Below are 20196 nucleotides of genomic sequence, written 5' to 3'. Positions count from 1 at the left end.
TCGAGAAAAAAAAGTATCACAAAAAGCCAATGTGACCATATACAAGACGGTGTTTGTGCCGATTTTAACTTTTGGTAGTGAAAGTTGGAAGCTTACTGATAAATTAAAATCGAAGATTCAGAGCATAGAAATGAAGTTTCTTACAAGAATAATGGGTATAGCCAGGTTAAACAGGATTAGAAACGAGGCAGTCAAAGAACATCTTAAGGTCCAACCAATTATTAAGAAAATTAAAGAGGCCCAACTGAGATGGTATGGACGCATGGTTAGAATAAATCAAGAAAGACCAGTTAAAAAAGCATGGGAAGCTAAAAGACAAACCAAGAGACCAAGGGGCAGGCCAATGAAGACATGGGATGATAATGTAACCTCAATCCTAGAGACACGAGGAATCAGCAAAGAACAAGCAAGAAACCAAGTAAAGAATAAGAAGCAGTGGAGAAAAATTGTACATGCAACTAACTAAAGACATTACACCCGACACCTTAGGGCAAATGGGTTTACGATTATAAATATATATATATATATATATATATATATATATATATAAACGTCTTCAATAAATAGATAAAGTAGCACAACTTTTGTCTTTTTTATCTCCAAATTGACCGAAAACATCCCATTCACTTACGAGTGCACTTTTTTATATTAAATTAAACGGTCATATTCCTTAAAGATGTCTATATGTATATATATATTAGTCAATATATATTAGTCACTACTAATATAAGTTTTTTGTCTGAAAACTACAGACCTATAAGTTTTTTGTCACACTTATACAAATTGCTAACAAGAATAATAACCAACCGCATAACACAAAAACTTGATTTATATCAACCGGTTGAACAGGAGGGATTTAGAAAAGGGTTTGGTACTTACAAACATCACTTACAAACCATCAGAACACTGGTAGAAAAAACCACAGAGTACAACGTACTTCTACATATGGCATTTATTGACTTTCACAAGGCTTTTGATAGTATTGAAACTTGGTCCTTTTTGTCAGCCCTGAGGGATGCTCGAATAGACTCACGGTACACTACACTTATTAAAAACATTTATGAACAGGCCACATTCCACATCAAAATCAATGAAGACAAAAAACTGAAAAAATGCATCTTGGTAAAGGTATTAGACAAGGTGATACTATTTCACCAAAGCTTTTTACCTTAGCATTGGAAAATGTATTCAAACAGCTCGACGGGGGGAAAAAGGTCTAAACGTTGATGGTGTACGTTTTGAGTCATTTGAGGTTTGCGGATGACATAGTATTATTTAGTACAGATATCAAGGAACTGGAGCAAATGCTCAAGGAATTAAATCAGCAGTCAAATAAAATAGGTCTTAAAATGAATCTTCAGAAAACAGAAATAATGAGTAATTTACAAAGTAATATTGTTATTGACAACGTCAGTCTTGAAAATGTAGATCACTACATATATCTTGGACATATCATTAAAATCGGCAAATAAAACCAAATAGCCGAAATAAAAAGACGCATACAATTGTCTTGGGTAGCTTTTGGCAAGTTAAGCTTTATCTTGAAGAATAAAGATATACCAATGTGTCTAAAACGTAGAGTTTATGACAAATGTATCTTGCCTGTATCTTTACAAAGGAAACCTTAGATCAGCTCAGTACAACCCAAAGAGCGATTGAGAGGGCCATGCTAGGGATTAGTGTGAGAGACAGGATTCGAAATATCGACATTCGTGAAAGAACAAAGATTATTGATGTCGCAAAACGTATAGCAAGGCTCAAGTGGCAATGGGTCGGACATGTTGCCCGAGATAATCCCGAAAAATGGACACAGAGATTAACAAACTAGAGACTAAGAGAGAACAGGCGAGGAGTAGGCAGATCACAGAAGAGGTGGGCAGATGATATCAAAAAAAGTCGGGGGCAAGCAGAGGATGAGAATTGCCAAGAGTAAAAATCAATGGAAGCAAATGGAAGAGGCCTATGTCCAGCAGTGGACGAATACAGGCTGAAGATATATATATATATATATATATATATATATATATATATATATAGGTATTTCACGACGAGCTTACACTATCTATATATCTGAAACTACTTACACGACATTTATGAATCGGTTTATGGCGATTACAAGTTACGACGAACTTAAAGAAAATATTTTGACAGACATGCCACTTCTGTTTATACCTGAAGTAAGCAGCTACTGTGATATTTTAAATAGAACATCCTGTATATTATTGCATTTTTAAATTATGCGTACATTCTAGGTAAAATTTGTTTAAGGTACTATAGGTCAAAACTTTATATTTTTTATGTTATTCATATCCAGTCAAAACTTTTGACAGATAGGTAGAGACAAACTTTTTAAAGTTAATAGCTTATTTATTTATAAACACAATAGGCAAAATGGGATCGCCATATAATGGCCCACTGTTAGAGCCTTCAGCAAGATTCTTCTGGGCACCCATATGCTATAAAGTAGTATAAAAGGAAATTTTTTGGCGATAAGTAAAAAATGTATTTTTGTGTATTATAATGTGTTTCCTCGTTGTTTTTTACGTCAATAGACATTTTATGTATACATAATACAAATAAATAACCCAAATTTTAGACCCGTTTACACGGGTTGAGTAATGGTGCAAGTACTTGGTAGAGTAGAGTAACTCTACCTACTCTAGAGTAGTAAGTAGAGTGTATACTACGTGGTAGAGTAGAGTGACTAGCAACATGTGGCAAAGTAACTCTACTCTACTACCACCACCACCGCCAAAATATCCACTCGCCTGCGCACTCTACCCATAGAACGCTGTCAATTCTGGTAGAGTAGAGTAGGTAGGAGAGTGCATAGGGACGCTGTCATTCCGTCTGGAGTTGTGTTTTGTGTAAATAGTGAAAATGAAGTTCACCGAAGATGAACTTCATTTTACTTTCACTTTAAAACTTGTAGAGATGTATGGCGAATACCAGTATTTATGGAATTTAGGTAGTGTACACTACAGAAATAAAAGTATGAGGCAAGCTGCGGAGGATGAAATCTTCGAAAGAATGGCAAAAGGGGGCCTTTGGAGTAAACAAACTCAAGCAAAAGATTAAGAATATAAGGTGCACTTATAATCAAGAGTGTTTAAAAATACAAAAATTAAAAATATGGGGTTCAGGTTCAGCCGATGTATACGTTCCGAACGTGAAATGGTTCACTCCTATGGAAGCAATTATGAAAGGTGCAAAAAGAAACAAGAAAACTGAAGGCTCACGAGCAAATTACAGGTTTTCATTACTTGTTAATAAAAAATACAATAAGAAATAAAAAATTGATTTTTATCAAGATAAAAGAGCTGAGGCCCCGTGTGTATTCCTTCTTTTAAGCCACTCTCTCATATACTCTTTTCTTTGTTACAAAGCGACCTCAGTTACAAATGCATTTGCAACAGTAGCTAAACAATTTTGAATCAATTTTCTTTTTCTTGAATTCATTTTGTACTAAACAAACACTTACTCCACAGTATACTAGCATAAGTACTATACTTGTAACTCTCCTCGTGTGAATGGTATCAAGCCATTTTTGGTAGAGTAGCGAGTAGAGTCGACTCTACTCGCTACTCTACTCTCTTCACAACTCTACTCGTGTAAACAAATCTTATTATGTTTTCAAATTCAAAACCCTTTAAAACATGATGTTTTCTCTTTACATTAAATCATTATGAGGGATCATTTTACACGAAGAAACTGAGTTTAGAGCTAAATAATTTTATCCAGAAAGTGAAGTTGTAGTAATAAAAATACACGTAATAATAGAGACCTTTATTTTTGGGTAAAGGAATTTAAAGCATCTTAATTTAAATCTTTATTAACCTTTAACATCAACTACCATTTAATTTGTAATTTCTGGTTTATATCTTAAAATATTAGTTACCCTTCATTTTTTTATTGTCCAAATAGGCTGAAAGACCATTTATAAAGGAAATAACCAAGTATCACAAAGAATGTAATCTTTACAAATCGGTCCAAAATAAACATTCTGAAAAAAAAGAAATAAAAATTGTAACTGAATAATATGAATATTATTTATATGTAACCAGTTATATGTATTATTATTATAGTAACCAGTTCTTATTGGAAACTATATCGTTAATTACTAATATTAATTATCAGTGTTGTAAAAACGCAAACAAAATAAAACAAGTGCTATTTCCAAACGCCAAATACCGGCAAATAAAAGTCATAGGCGTATCATAAATAATTGTTCGTGATGTATAAAATATTTAATCGTGATACAGGATGGACATAGACAATCCGTTCTTAAATTCAAACAAAGTGAGCAGATCTCCGCCGAGAAGTTCGACTTCAGAAAAACACATTGCTAATCTGCAAATAACTACCATGCAACAACCATCGAGCAACAGAACCTTGTCTAGCGAACAACAAAGGAATGAAAATTGCTCAACCAATATAGTACTCCAAGAGACAGAGTCAACTGAGAATCAACATGAACAACCAGGTAATTCTTTTCTTTCTAATCATGCTTCTTCTTCTTCTTATCTACCGTCACAAATATACATCGCTAATCCACAAGATAGCCAAGAAAACCAAGATCAAGAATGGAAAACTGTTCAAGCCCACAAACGAGCAAGAAATGACAGCCCTGGAGGTGATAAACAACTAAAACAAACAATAATGAGCGATTACTGGCTCAAAGCACCCACACCAACGTCTAATAGATTTGCTAGCTTAGATGAAGTACCTGATGAGACCAACCAAACCAGAACTGATGCAGTTAAAGAAAGTATTCAACCCCCATTCATATTTGTTTCAGATGTAGGTGATATACAACCTCTTCGACAATTGTTAGAAACAATATCCCCTCTGGGATATTCCATCAAATGTCTCTATAACAACCAAGTAAAGATCCAGCCCTCAACTTCTGAATATTACCGAAACATAACCAAAGCACTCAATGAGAAAAATACACATTATTACACCTACCAAACAAAGGAAGAAAGAACATTTCGAGTTGTGCTTCGTAATATGCATCAGACAGCAGATAAAGACGCTTTAGTACATGAGCTAGGATTAATGGGACACGAAGTAACCAACATAGCTAATATATATAAGAATGGATCCAAAATAGCGCTTCCGCTCTTTTATATAGAATTAAAAACTAAGCCAAATAATAAAGACATATATGATGTGAGAGCACTCCAGAATATGATTGTGTCCTTCGAACCACCATATCCCAAACGTCAGGTTCCCCAATGTACCAAATGTCAACGCTACGGTCACACACAAAAATTCTGCCATATGCCTCCAAGATGCGTAAAGTGTGCAAGTAATCATCTTACTTTACACTGTCCACGAAAAGAACGCAGCAATAACGTAAAATGTGTACTTTGTATGGGAAACCATCCGGCCAACTATAAGGGCTGCAGCGTATACAAACAAATACAAAAAGAAAAATTCCCCCAACTCAGAAAGAATCAAGAGACCCACAGAACAGACACCCATGAAATCAATAGTCAAAGAGTAACCCCTGGTGTTTCTTACGCTCAAAAAACTTCAGGAAATAGTCAAGCGGATGAAATCACAAATGAACAAACTAATGTCGGCTCAAAACATTCAACGAAAATTGCCAACCTTGAAAACCTGATGACAAAACTAGTAGAGAGAATGGACACTATGCTTAATCTTCTTATGACTATGATTTCCAAAATGCACTAATGCAACACAGACTTAAAATAGCCGTCTGGAACTCAAATGGCCTAACGAACCACATCCAAGAAATAAAAATTTTCCTCGACGAGAAGAAAATTGATGTTATGCTTATATCAGAAGCTCATCTAACAGACAAAAACTATATCAAAATTCCAAAATACATTGTCCACTACACAAAACATCCAAATGACAAGGCACACGGTGGCACAGCTATTATTATCAAATCTAATATAAAACACCATGAGTTAAATAAGCTCAGTGAAAAGTACCTGCAATCAACTAGCATTGTCATCGAAGACTGGCTAGGCAACCTTACCTTATCTGCGGTCTACTGTCCTCCTGGTCAACCAATCAACGAAAACAACTTTAGCACCTATTTCAGTTCTCTTGGACACAAATTCATAGCAGGAGGAGACTTTAACTGTAAACATCATCACTGGGGCTCTAGGGTAATTACAACAAGGGGTAGACAACTGCTGAAGTCAATAACAGGAAACAACCTACAACACATATCTACAGGAGAACCAACTTATTGGCCTACAGATCCAAATAAAACACCAGATCTCTTAGACTTCTGTGTGATTAAAGGTATCTCTCTTAACTATTTAGCAATAGAATCATGCTGGGACCTCTCTTCAGATCATTCTCCCATTCTAATTGACCTAGACTCCAAAATCATACTCAGAAATAAGCCTCCAGTCCTAACCAATAATCAAACAAATTGGAAAATATTCCGAAGCGCACTAGCAGAACAAATACCAGCGAACTTGCCACTTAAAACAGAATTACAAATTGAAAATGCGGTACAACAACTTACTACCTCCATACAAAAGGCAGGTTGGATTTCTACTCCTGAACAAACAACATGGAAGGAAAGCATAAACTGTTCGCAAAGTGCAAAAAACCTGATCGATGAGAAAAGAAAACTTAGGAAAAAGTGGCAAAACACACACGCTCCTATTGACAAACAAAATTTAAACAGAATTACCAGAAGACTTAAAAATCTATTAAAAGAAGAGAAAAACAGGGGGATCCAAACTTACTTAGAAAATTTGACTCCGTCCAAAGACACCAATTATTCTCTATGGAAGGCGACGAGAAAGGTAAAAGGTCCACAAGACGCCATACCTCCTCTAAAAAATGTCAAAGGTAAATGGGCAAGAACAGACACAGAAAAATCTGAGACATTCGCTGAACATCTTTCTACAGTATTTAGTCCATTTAACAGAGTAGTGCCATTAGAACAAGAAGAACCATTTAATTCTTTTCTTGAGGCTCCATATCAAATGGATCTACCAATCACCAAGTTTAATATTAAAGAAGTAAAACAGATAAAAAAGAATGAGATACAACCCAATAAGGCTCCGGGATTCGACCTCATAACGGGTAAGATCCTCCAGGAACTAACCAATGACTGTTACAGAATAATCACTATGATCTTCAATGCTATGCTTAGTCTGCATTACTTCCCTCTGCAATGGAAAGTGGCACAGATTATACTCATTCAAAAACCTGGTAAAGATCCAAAAGATGTCAACTCATACCGACCGATTAGTCTACTCCCAGTCATCTCTAAGGTCTTCGAAAAACTTCTACTACGAAAAATCAAACCAATATTGGACGAAAAGTGTCTCATACCTGACCATCAATTCGGTTTTCGTAACCAACATGGTACAATAGAACAAGTTCACAGACTATACACAACAATAAGAAGTAGTCTCGAGAACAAGCAATATTGTACTGCAGCCTTTTTAGACGCCTCTCAAGCTTTTGACAAGGTGTGGCATACAGGACTTCTGTACAAATTAAAGAAAAATTTACCTTACCCTTACTTTAAACTGCTTCAATCATACCTTACAGAAAGGAGATATCTGGTAAAATATAGTGAAGCCTATACAAAACTCTACCCCATCCTATCTGGTGTACCTCAGGGTAGTGTGCTCGGACCGATTCTGTACCTGCTATATACGGCTGACTTGCCAATAAGCAATAACCTAACACTTGCAACATTCGCAGATGATACTGCTTTCTTGGCCTCTCATAGCAACCCAATAATAGCATCAGAGAGACTGCAACTACATCTGAACAAAACAAATGAATGGTTTAAACTCTGGAGAATTAGAGTAAACCCCTCAAAATCTACACAAATTACATTCACTCTAAGAAGAGGTACATGTCCACAAGTTAACCTCAATGGACATCCTTTGCCCCAAAAGCATGACGTAAAATACTTAGGTATTCACCTTGACAAACGTCTAACTTGGACCAAACATATATGGACGAAAAGGCTTCAATTGGGAATTTTATACAGAAAACTTTACTGGATGTTGGGAAAAAACTCTCACCTATCGATTGACAACAAGCTGCTGATATACAATACAATAATAAAACCCATTTGGACATATGGCTCACAGCTCTGGGGTTCAGCTAGCAAATCTAATATTATGATAATACAAAGATTCCAATCCAAAACTCTGAGAACAATCGCTAACGCACCTTGGTATATCCAGAATGATGCAATACATAGAGATCTTCAGGTACTAACAGTCTCTGAAGAGTGCAAAAAAACTTCTAAACAATATCAAAACAGGTTGTGGGTGCATCCTAATACCCTGGCACACAATCTTCTCAACAACCAACAAGCGAAGAGATTGAAGCGACATGACCCCTTGGACCTACCTCACCTATCCTGATAGAGCCTACAGCAGTGGGAGTTACGCCTTCAACAGCACCCAGCCATTGTGATCAGTGCCGCTTTTAGTGCTCGCGTATCAGTGTATGTGCGCATCCTACCGGTAAAAAGCCAATTTGTGTCGTGATGATTTGGTCACTGGACCTTACATCTCTCTGTCATGTAAAGACAAAAAATTTTACTTATTGTTTTCACTGCAAAACAGATTGTAAAAATCTTAAATGTTAAGATTAAAAAGTTTAAAAAAAAAATAAAAAAATTTATATGTGTCATATATACTTTATGACATCTGTTTTAAGCTTAAGATATAAATAGCTACGGATATTTTCGTCATAGTATTAAAGGTGATTTCAAGAACTGATAATCCTTAATAAATTTAAAAGGACAAATATACATACAAAAGTTTACAAAACAGTAAACATTGAAAAGTAAAATAGGGTTTCGGGTCTTTCCTAATATTAAAATTTATTTAAGCGATTGTACTTAGAGGTAAGTAGTAAAGATTGTGATTTTAGTCAGAAATGTTTGCATAAATTGTTTAGAATAAGAAAGTGGGTAAATTGTTTTTCTATACAGTCAAACACAATAGATTTCGACATTGGTTATTCCAAATGGGCTATAATGAAGTAAATTTTGCGTCAAGAATAAATCGGTAAATATTTTGTTTGTATAATAGAACTTAATGAGGTTAGAGGAGAAAAGAACATTGTGATTGGCCAAGGAGAAGATTTTAAGGAATGCGTAAAAGAGAAAGCCGAGCAGGGATTTGAAAAAAAGAAACATAGGAGTTTGGTACGAGATTTAAAGGAGAAAAGGTGTTTTTGGTTTCTTCGTAAAATTATAAAAGAAAAATAAATATTATTTTTGTTTGTCGGTAAAGTAAAGTGAGTAGAGTAGTCCTAGTTAGCAATACCTTAAAAGTATTTCTAGATTCTTCATTCAAAAACATACAAAAAAAAATGTTAAAAATTCAGCGGTTAAACTCAATTTAGTTTTAAAACCGCAATGGGTAGGAGAGAAGCCATACACTGTATGCCGTTGATTACTCAAAAATGTTATGAACTACAGAAATACGTATTTGTGGTATTCATTGACTATCGAAAGGCTTTTGCTTGCTTAACACAACAAACAATGATGAACTCAATCAAAACAATTTGATTTATAGAAAAGATCTCCCGATTATATTCAAAATCTATATTGGAATCATTTGGTAAAGGTACGGATCAACAACTCACTCACTATCAACTCAAGAAATGCAAATGACAAGAAAGATACGTCAGAGTTATATTATATCTCCTCTACTACTCAAGGTAGAGCAAATATTCTAGACAGCGATTATATATTATGATAGCATTGATATTACGCCAACAAGTAAATGCCAACAAGTTAGGTTACTTCAGATTCTCTAACAACAATGTGATTAGAATGAACACGTTCGAGGAAATACAAATTATGATGGAGGAAATAGCAGAGAGCTCCCAGTACACCGTGTCGGCCTAAAAATAAATACGACAAAAATAAAAAAATGATAAACACAGACGTATCGTTAGAAATGGTAGTGAGATAGAACAAGTCAGCCTAGACCAAATTCTGAAATTTGACAAAGACAACCAAACTGCAGAAATCACTAGAAGAGCAAGACTGGCAGAAGACGGATTTGGAAAACGTTGGATACTTCATGAAGCTAATTCCCAGTGATTGTTTTGACGCCGGCTGTTCATCGTTTAGGTGGTCTAACTTCACTGGTTTCACCTCAGCCATGCTTTACGCTCTATAATATCCGCGATCCCCGTCTTTCTTCTTATTTCTTCCTTTCTAACCCTATCTCTGAGAGTCAGTCTAAGTAGCAAGCCTTTCATTCTTCTTTAGACTACTCTGAGTTTGGTTGCTGTTGCCTGAGCTGAGGAAAGTGTTTCGGCGTCGTAAGTCATGGTTGAAAGCACACATTGGTCGAACGTTTGTGAAATATTAATAAACTAGCCATAATAGAAAGAGCAATGGAAAAGGCAATGATAGTTATACGACTGTCAGATAAAAATAGGAACGATTGAGTAAGATCAAAAACAAGGGTCGAGGATATCACAACAAAAATTGTTTCAAATAGATCTTTCCAGATCACACTGCTAGGTCAAAATACAACGTTGTAACACCAGAACTCAACATTGTAGACCATTGTAGACAAATTGGAAGTATGTTGCTCGGAATTGAGACCGATGGATGGAGTTGGGAGAGGCCCATGTCCATAAATGAACAACAGAAGGCTAAATAAGAAGAAGAAGTAGAAGATATTATGCCGATGACACTATAATACTCTTAGAAAAGTTCGTGGATTTACAAAAACATCTGATTCATGTCGACAGATTAAGAAAAGTATTAGGCCCAAGAATTAATATTGATAAAACATAAATTATGATCCATACCAGTCAACAAAATAATCAGACCCAGATATTCTTCTTCTTGGTGTGCCTATCGGTAAAGAATGTTGGTGATTATCATGGCAAACTTTATCTTATCTATAACAACGCTGAAAAGCTACACAGATGTTGTGTTGAACCAAGTGCTAAGATTTTTTAACCAGGATATTCTTCTTCTTCTTGGACTTTGCCTTCCAAATATTTTTTTCTTCAAGATGATTTGTAGAGAGGCTTATCTGATTTCATTTTACATAATGTGTCCAAAGTACTGTAGCCTTCGAGATTTGATGGTGTTCGGTATCTCTAGGTTCTTCCGCATTCTTTTAAGGACCTCTTTAATTTTAATTCGGTCTGTCTACGAGATCTTAAGTATTATCCGATACAGCCACATCTCAAACGCTTCTAATTTTGTGTACATATCTTTGTTTAAGGTCTATGATACAGAAAGCGTGTTAAAGCCAATATTATTTTATTTTCAATAGAAGAGGGGCACCATTGCTGCTCTAAATTAGAAATGAAGTATTAAAGCTTAGATTTAAGTATAAGTAGATTATTTACATTACTTAAAGATAAACACCGTAATAGTATCGAAGTCAAAAATTTTATCGTAAAGATTTTTCTAAATTGTCTTTCAGAAGACCAAGAGTAGATACATAAAAAAAAAGTGATTACCTGTATATGCAAACCAAAATAAGAGATAGTATTTTGGCAAACAAAGCCAAAAAGCTATTACAGTTACACCACCGAAAAAGTAAGAAAACGTTGGATGCTGTAAAAAAAAGATACAATAGATAGCAGGATGTTCAACAGTGGCGTTTGCAGTCTAGTGGTAGACCTTCACAAGGTATTCTCCTTACCAAAATTAGTACACAGTGATATGTACTACATAAGGCAATTATCGTGTTACAATTTTAATCTCCATATAAGTGACACGATTTACACCATTATGTGTATATGGTATGAAGGAGAATCAGGAAGGGGAGGTGACCAGATGGACTCATATATTTTACAAGCCCTTAATACAGATATGCTATCAACTATAAAACCTAATCTTGTTATCTGGAGTGATGACTGTGTGGGCCAAATCAAAAACCGCATGTTGGTTTTTATTTATTTTTATCTAATAGCATCAGGGCTATTTCAGTCTTGGTTTCACGAACTTCAAGGCCCTTACAAGTTCTCAGCATGGACAGGTTTTTTACTTTGAAGAGGCTGCCACAAAGTACATCAACACAAAAAATATACGAATTTCTCAATTTTTTTGTCTTAAGACTGATAAAAACCAACCTGGATTTGTGCTAAGTAAGCAAAAGTTTAACGAATTATGTGCTGGGAGAAATTCTATGTTCTCAAAAAGATATTTCTATCACAGACATAGCTTCCGTACAACTTAACACCTTACCAGGAGGGATTCGATTGGCCGAAAAAAAGAAAAAGGATCTCCAGAACATGCTAGAGCTTATTGATGAACCTAAGAGGTAGTTTTGCCAAAAATTGTGTGAAGGCACTTAGATCTGTTAGAAGAACTATATCAATGTACTTAGATCTGTTCATAAAATAGTAATAAATTGCATAAGATTGTTAAGAATTATTGAAACATTTTGAAACATTTTTACATAAGCATATGCAGTTATTGTAATATTTTAAAACATTATCTGTACAAATATAATAAATTTTGGGTAAACTGTAGTTGTTCGTTCACAAAAAGTTTTGTTTTACTAGCATTTCATGTATTTTATATACTGACCCGCAAAAGTAACCAAACATGTAAACTTTTATAGTTTTCTTGTTTTAGTTTTGTTAACATGCCCTGTATAGTAAATAAAGATATTTATCAAAACAAAAGTTGCTTTAATCCATTCGTTTGTGATTTTAAATGGTTAAAAATTTTGTCATTTTTTGTGGCTGAAAATAAAGTTTTTGCAAAATAAAGCTTTTTAAATTGATTTTATTCCTTTTTGGTGTATGTTGACAGCTTTTTAGGAGAGAAGTGTTTTTAATAACAAAGAATAATTTGTAATAAGGCCAGATCAAGTAGCACAAGCTGTTGAGCTTTATAATAAAGGCTGTTCCATTCGATATATCCAAAACATGCTTGGTGTTCTGGTAATTACAATAAACGAAGCTTTAGAAAGATTAATGGAAACTTGTTCTTGCTTGAGAAGACATGTAGAGGGAAGACCAAGGTCCATAAACGCGGAAGATCGGTTTCTTAAACTACAAGTGCTGCGTACTTTATTGGAAGCAGCTCATCGAAGACAACGCTTGGAATTCTGTCGTTCTCATGCAGATTGGGAAATAAAATATAGAGAAACATTCTGTTTACAGCCGAATCTTGTTTTTCGAGATATTTAGCTGATTTAACCGACAAAGAGCGTGGAGAAGGCCTGGAGAACGCTATATCTAATGTTCCTTAACTGCTAGAATACAGTTTGGTGGTAATGGTGACGGCATTTATTTGGAAGCACATGAGGATCTTGTTATGTTAGGGGCAAGTGGCCTTAATGCTGTTAAGTAGGTATATTAGAGAGTATCTGGAAGAATCTGTATTACCTTATATGCATTTTGTAGGTGAAAATTTTTTGCTAGTGGTGGCGCAGCCGCATATAGTCAGGATATCAATGCAGTATTCTATAGATATGTTATACAGCTACTAGCCTGGCCTCCAGTCTTAAACCGAAGGAGCATTTGTGGGAAAATTTGGGAAGAATATTAAGGCAAAATTATGAAGAGTTTGAAACTATGGCAGCGTTAAAACAGACGCTAATAAAAGAGTGGGAACAAATATTACAAAATTAGATTGCTGTTTTGATCTAGTCCATGCCAGAAATGACGATAGTTGTTAGTTATTCGAGCTTGAGAAGGAAATACTTGATTTTAGTATTCATATTTTAGATACATTTTATTTTTGAGTGGAAAAATATCTTTAAATTTTGATTTGCTGTTACATTAGTTAATATTTTGGAATTTAAAATTAATGGGTAAATCCCAGTAGTTGGCTGTATATCATAGTTAAAAAAAACTAATACAGTAGTAAACTTCAAATTTGTATATTGTTATATTTCAATCTGAATCAGATCATCCTCAGTGCATTCTGTTAGTACATGTAGCTAGCACAAAATAGAAGTGGTGACATCAATATATGGTTTACATAATATAGTATTAAAAAAATTCAAAAATAATGCGACACTAGGTCGATTACGTGGAAATCACCTAGAGACAACGGAGAAGACGTTATTATTAGAAATCAAATAGACTATATGCTTGTTAACAAAAGATATCGAAATAGTTTCAACAGTATTAAAACCTACCCAGGCGCTGATATTCAATCTGACCACAATCCTTTAGTGGGCGTGTATAGAACTAAGTTAAAGAAAATACGCGGAAAAACTGTAAAAAAACATGACATGAGAAAACTGAAATGTAGCGAAGTAAAAGAAATAGTCAGCAAAACATTAAATAGAAAATTTAAAGAAATCGATAATACAACGGAAAGCACAGAAGATAAGATAGAATCCCTTAAGAAAACAATAGACGACATTAAAGACAATTTTATGAAGAACGAAGAAGGTAAGAATAAGACATGGATGACGACGGAGATTCTGCAACTAATGGAAGAAAGAAGGAAAAACAAGAACGATAACTCCATGTATAAAACATTACAGCGAGAGATACAGAGAAAGATCAGAGAATCCAAACAGAAAGAACTGGAGAAAAAATGCCAAGAAATCGAAATTCTCCAAAGTAAATACGACGACTTCAACGTGCATAAGAGGGTAAGAGAAATTACAGGTAAATGTAAAAACAGAAGAATAAGTAAACTTGTTAATGACAATGGAGAGATAATCGTGGACAAAGAGAGTATCAATGATACCTGGAAAAATTACATAAGAAATTTATTTTTTGATGAGAGAGAGAACCAGCCCCCAATACCTACGGAAACAGGACCACCTATACTAGTGGCAGAAATAAGAGCAGCCATAATATCACTAAAAGAAGGTAGAGCTCCAGGACCAGACGGAGTACAATCTGAATTTCTTAAACTTTTTGATGATGAATCTTTAAGAGTACTATGTAAAATCTTCAATAATATCTATGACACAGGCAATATCCCAAAAGATTGGCTACTTTCAGAATTTATTACCTTACCAAAGAAACAGGGAGCAAAAAAGTGCGGAGAATATAGGCTAATAAGTCTAATGAGCCATACATTAAAACTTTTTCTTAAAATTATACATCGTAGAATATACAAGCTATGCGAAGAGAGAATACAAGACACACAGTTTGGATTCATGAAGGGCGTAGGTACAAGAGATGCACTGTTTAGTCTACAAGTATTATTTCAAAGATGCAGAGATATGACTTGCGATATTTACACCTGCTTTGTGGACTACCAAAAAGCATTTGATACAGTTCAACACCAAAAAATGATGGATATTCTAACAAAAGCCCAAATGGATGATAAAGATCGGCGTATAATACAAAATTTATACTGGAACCAATCAGCCACAATAAGAACGAATTTTGGAGGTGAACCAACGGAAATGATCCAGATTCTACGAGGCGTTAGACAATGTTGTATACTTTCACCTATATTATTTAATCTATATTCAGAGGAAATATTTAGTGAAGCCTTGGAAAAATGCGAACATGGAATACTTCTAAATGGAGAACGTCTAAACAACATCCGTTATGCAGACGACACCGTTATTTTTGCAGACAGTTTGAACAGTTTACAGCAACTGATAAACAAAGTAAATGAAGTAAGTGAAAGATTTAGACTTCAAGTAAATATAACAAAAACTAAATTTATGATCATCAGCAAAAATAAAGTTAGAGACGCTCAACTACTTATCAATAATACACCAGTGGACCGAGTAAAACAGTATAACTATCTTGGAACAACAGTAAATGAACAATGGGATCACTCACAGGAAATAAAATGTAGAATAGAGAAGGCTAGGAGTGCATTCAATAACATGGCCAAACTCTTTAAAAGCCACAATCTTAATCTGGAGATAAAAGTAAGGCTCCTACGATGTTATATCTTCTCAATATTGTATTACGGAGTTGAATCCTGGACACTAACTGAAGCAATGGAGAAAAAACTTGAAGCCTTCGAGATGTGGCTGTACAGGCGAATTCTAAGGATATCATGGACAGACAAGATAACCAACGAGACCGTATTACGAAGAGTGGGCAAAGAAAGAGAGGTGATGTATACCATTAAAAGGAGAAAGTTGGAATATCTCGGACATATAATGAGAAACAGCACTAAATACAGATTACTGAAGGTAATCCTACAGGGTAAAGTATTCGGAAAGCGAGGAATTGGGAGAAGGAGAATATCATGGTTAAAGAACCTGAGGAAATGGTTCTCCACAACAACAACGAATCTATTTAAAGCATCAGTCAATAAAATAATTATAGCCAGAATGATTGCCAATATTCGGAACGAATAGGCACTGAAAGAAGAAGAAGGTCGATTTGATGACATTGGATGTAAATTTTATTACTTAAAAAGCAACATGGTTCCTTGCTCGACTGGAACACGTGACGTGGTTCATGTCAGTTCCAACGACACAGACCAACAGGCTGAGGTGACAGGAAGTAAAATTCAGGATGACAGCATTGACATGACTAGGTAGTAGTCGATTTTTGGGTATGATCGGAAACCAATATAATTATTGAAATATATAATTTGTAATAGTACTATTTAAATAATAGTATTTATTCTTTTAATGTGCAAATCTCTATTATTGAAGAAACAAGTAAGTCATTAGTTTCTAGATATTAACCTCGCGAAAACAGAGTACCTATCTAAAAGTGAAGAAGACATAGAAGATATACAGATTGACGACAACGTAATAATCAAAGAAAATGATAAATTTAAATACTTGGGGTTTATAATCACGAAAAAGGGAACCATGACCAAAGACGCCATGAGTAAGAGAGGCCTAAACGATGAAGAATGGGACAGAATATATATATATATATATATATATATATATATATATATATATATATATCTACGGCATAAAGTGAACTCAGCCCATGTTAAAATTCAGGTTCAGGTTAAAAATTTGAAGTTTATTAGTTTTATTTTGGAATTTGTTTTTTATTTTATGGTTTGTTATTGAACATATAATAAAAATTAAATTAAATTAAATTAAATTCTTTATTTTCTTTCTGACATAGTTTGTATAGAATTAGTCAGAAATATACATTTCTAAAAACTAAAGACTAAACTAGACTAAACAAGACATGAAATGAATTTAAAAGCTAAATAAAATACAGCTAATATCTAAGATCTAAAAAATTCTTCGACTGTATACATTTATTGAACTAGTGGACTTTACAACTGTAGGTAAATGATTAAACACCTGTAGCCCGTATACCCTGGGCGATTTAAATTTAATGTTACCTTTTGAAAATGGTATATAAAGTTTATTACAATATCTAGTATTGAAATTATGCATATCACCACTCGTTTTAAACTGATGTAAGTTATTAAAAATAAAAACACATAATTCAAAAATGTATAGACACGCCAATGTTAAAATTTCATATTTTTTAAAATATTCTCTACAACTAGTTAGTCGGGAGACACCAGCGACACAGCGCAATATTTTCTTTTGTATGACGAAAATACCATTTGCATAACCAGACATACCCCAAAAACATATCCCGTATCTTAGCCTGGACTCTACGAGTGCATAATAAATCATAATTAGCTGATTTTCCGTCAGAACATATTTTAAATTTCTAATTAGATAGTTAATGGAACTCAACTTCGAAACAACCGCTCCACAATAAAACTTTCAATCCAAACTTTCGTCAATCGTTATTCCCAAAAACTTGCCTGACGACACCGTAGCTATTTGCATGTTGTTAAAAATAAGCTGAAGATTTTCCAAGTATTTTTGTTTATTGTGAAAATGTATAACTTGCGTTTTTTCTGCATTAAGATGCAACGAGTTATCGCAAAACCAAGAATATAAAGATGAAAGAAAATCATTACATTAATGTTGTAGGATTACGTTGAATTTGTTAGATAGAATAATTGACGTATCATCCGCATATATAGTGGAATTTACCGCTCTGTTCACTTGTACGATGTCGTTAATGTAGACTACAAAGAGAATTGGTCCTATTATAGATCCTTGGGGAACACCCATGTTTGTAGTAACAATACTAGATCTACAACTGGTCACACAATCCTCGATCCTCGTCTGCAGGCTCACATGTTGTTGTCTATTGTTTAGAAATGACATAATCCACTGTAAAGAGTTTCCTGTAATACCTATCTGTTTTAGTTTTTTAAATAATATTTCATGGTTGACACAGTCAAATGCCCTACTAAGATCACAAAATATTCCAATAGGACATTCGCCTGCATCGGTCAAACTGGTTAAATGAGCATAAAATGCATGGACTGCCGTATTAGTAGATTTATTTTCTTGAAAACCATGTTGATTTATAGTTATGATATTATTGTTTTTTAGATAACCATTTAATCTCTTTAAATATCCATACTCAAATACCTTTGAAAATTTACTGGGAATTGTTATAGGCCTATAATTGCTGACCAGTTTTGGATCTCCTTTTTAAAAAAATGGGAACTACTTTGCCTGTCTTCAAGTAATTAGGAAAATCCCCATTGCAAAAAGACAAATTGGTGAGATAAGTTAAAGGATTGATATAATAAAAATAATTTATTGGAATTAAGGTTTCTCTAATAATTTTTCTTTTACTTAAAATAAGCTTAGTGTACGGTTACTTTTGCGAAGCAATGTAGTTATCTAATAACTAAGACCTTAAGAAATGTGATATACTTACATTTTCATATTTCTTCTTGCCGCTGGAAGCATATCATCAGTTTCTTTTAATATATGACGACGGCAAGTCAAAAGAGCTTCGGTGAAGTATTTTTTTAAATTAATGTTATCAGCCTTAACGAAATAAGTTTGTAGTTCTCGTTCATTTAATGCCTCTCTTACGGCAAATATTACTTTTGTTTCAAAATCCCAAGCCCGTGTTGCGTAGAATTCGAACATTTCAGTTCCTTTGTTTATTCTCATTTGAATATTGTACAAACTAAAACATACACATAGTTTGTAATATAAAAATCAAAAATTTAGTTTCTTTATAGGTTAATGAATTGAATAAAAATTAATTAAGCCAATTATTTATCACCTGAAAAATGAGTTCATAAAAGAAATAAACTGGTACAATGGAGTATCAAATAACTTGATAATATTTATCGGTTTATTTTATATTGGACGTGATTTTGTTTTTTGCCATCTTGATTTTAATGATACCGATTACGAGATGATGGTCACTTGCGATGTCTACTACTTTTATTACGTACATCAAGAAGATATGATCTCCATCTCCATTTTTTTTGATATGGCGATGTGGTCTGTGCGTACATACATAAATCTATTTGGAAACACCGTTCCAGAGATCAGTGATCGATGATTTACTATATTATAACTAAACAAAAAACAGCATTGACATTCTTTGACGTTAGAGTAAAGAGCGAAGCTAACTGTGTATGCGATCACTACCTGGTAATAGGAACTATAAACCTATCAATAAGAGAGAATTAGCAAAAAGCAAATAAAATAGAGCAATGAATATCGACTATTATAACCTACAAATTCTAGAAAAGCGCTTTTCTCGTACTGCGAAGACAGTGTACTTGTACCAAAGTAGATCAGATGGAAAACTTTTATGACAGCAACTGTTGCTGGTACTGGACATTGAATTAAGAAGCTATAATGAAGAGTACCACAAAAAAATCAAATGGTTAATGTTAAAAAATGAAAAAGAAGGTTTATCCGGGTAACAATAGCAGAAAAAACGAATTGGAATATGTAAGAGAGTCCTAATATAATTTGGATAAATGCTAATGAAAAGTTAAAGCAAAAGCTAAACAATTTATACTTAATGCCAGGACCGAAGATATATAAAATATTCAAACAAAACAAAAAAAGCAAAGATTTTAATCAGATGGGATGTATCTGATATGAAAATAATAAAATAGATGATGAAGAAATTCGATGACAGTTTATTAAACGAAGAATTTTGCAGAAAACTAGTATAACTAACTGAAAGAGTAACAGCAATAGTCACCAAATTAACAAACGAGGAAGTTGCTCAAGTCCTTCAAAAAATAAAGAATGTAATAAAGTTGTGCCAGATGATATCACTGGAAATGTGCAGAAACCTTTAGTAGAAACAGAAACAAATTGGCTAAGAGGTTTGTTGGTTTGTTTAATCGAATTATGGAAGAGAGATAACTGCCAGATAAATAATAAATATATATATATATATATATATATATATATATATATATATATATATATATATATATATGCAATAGCACTAAAG

General features: G+C 33.9%; 1 protein-coding gene across 2 annotated transcripts in view; it reads right to left on the bottom strand.

Annotated features, from left to right (window-relative positions):
- Positions 1-3771: 3771 nt before the first annotated feature.
- LOC140433318 (putative fatty acyl-CoA reductase CG5065) overlaps positions 3772-20196 on the bottom strand; it is a 55373-nt gene continuing 38948 nt past the window's right edge. For both annotated transcript variants that reach the window (XM_072521348.1, XM_072521349.1), the window contains exons 8-9: positions 18640-18897; positions 3772-4003 (exon numbers count right to left, since the gene is read on the bottom strand). In XM_072521348.1, the coding sequence (XP_072377449.1) occupies positions 3910-4003; positions 18640-18897 (352 nt within the window). In that variant the 3' untranslated portion in view covers positions 3772-3909. The remainder of the gene's footprint in view (positions 4004-18639; positions 18898-20196) is intronic.

The sequence above is a fragment of the Diabrotica undecimpunctata genome, chromosome 2, assembly GCF_040954645.1.
Source record: "Diabrotica undecimpunctata isolate CICGRU chromosome 2, icDiaUnde3, whole genome shotgun sequence".
In the NCBI taxonomy this organism is placed as follows: Eukaryota; Metazoa; Arthropoda; class Insecta; order Coleoptera; family Chrysomelidae; genus Diabrotica; species Diabrotica undecimpunctata.
Note: the sequence above shows the minus strand (reverse complement) of the source record. Positions and strands in the feature narration are given on the sequence as shown.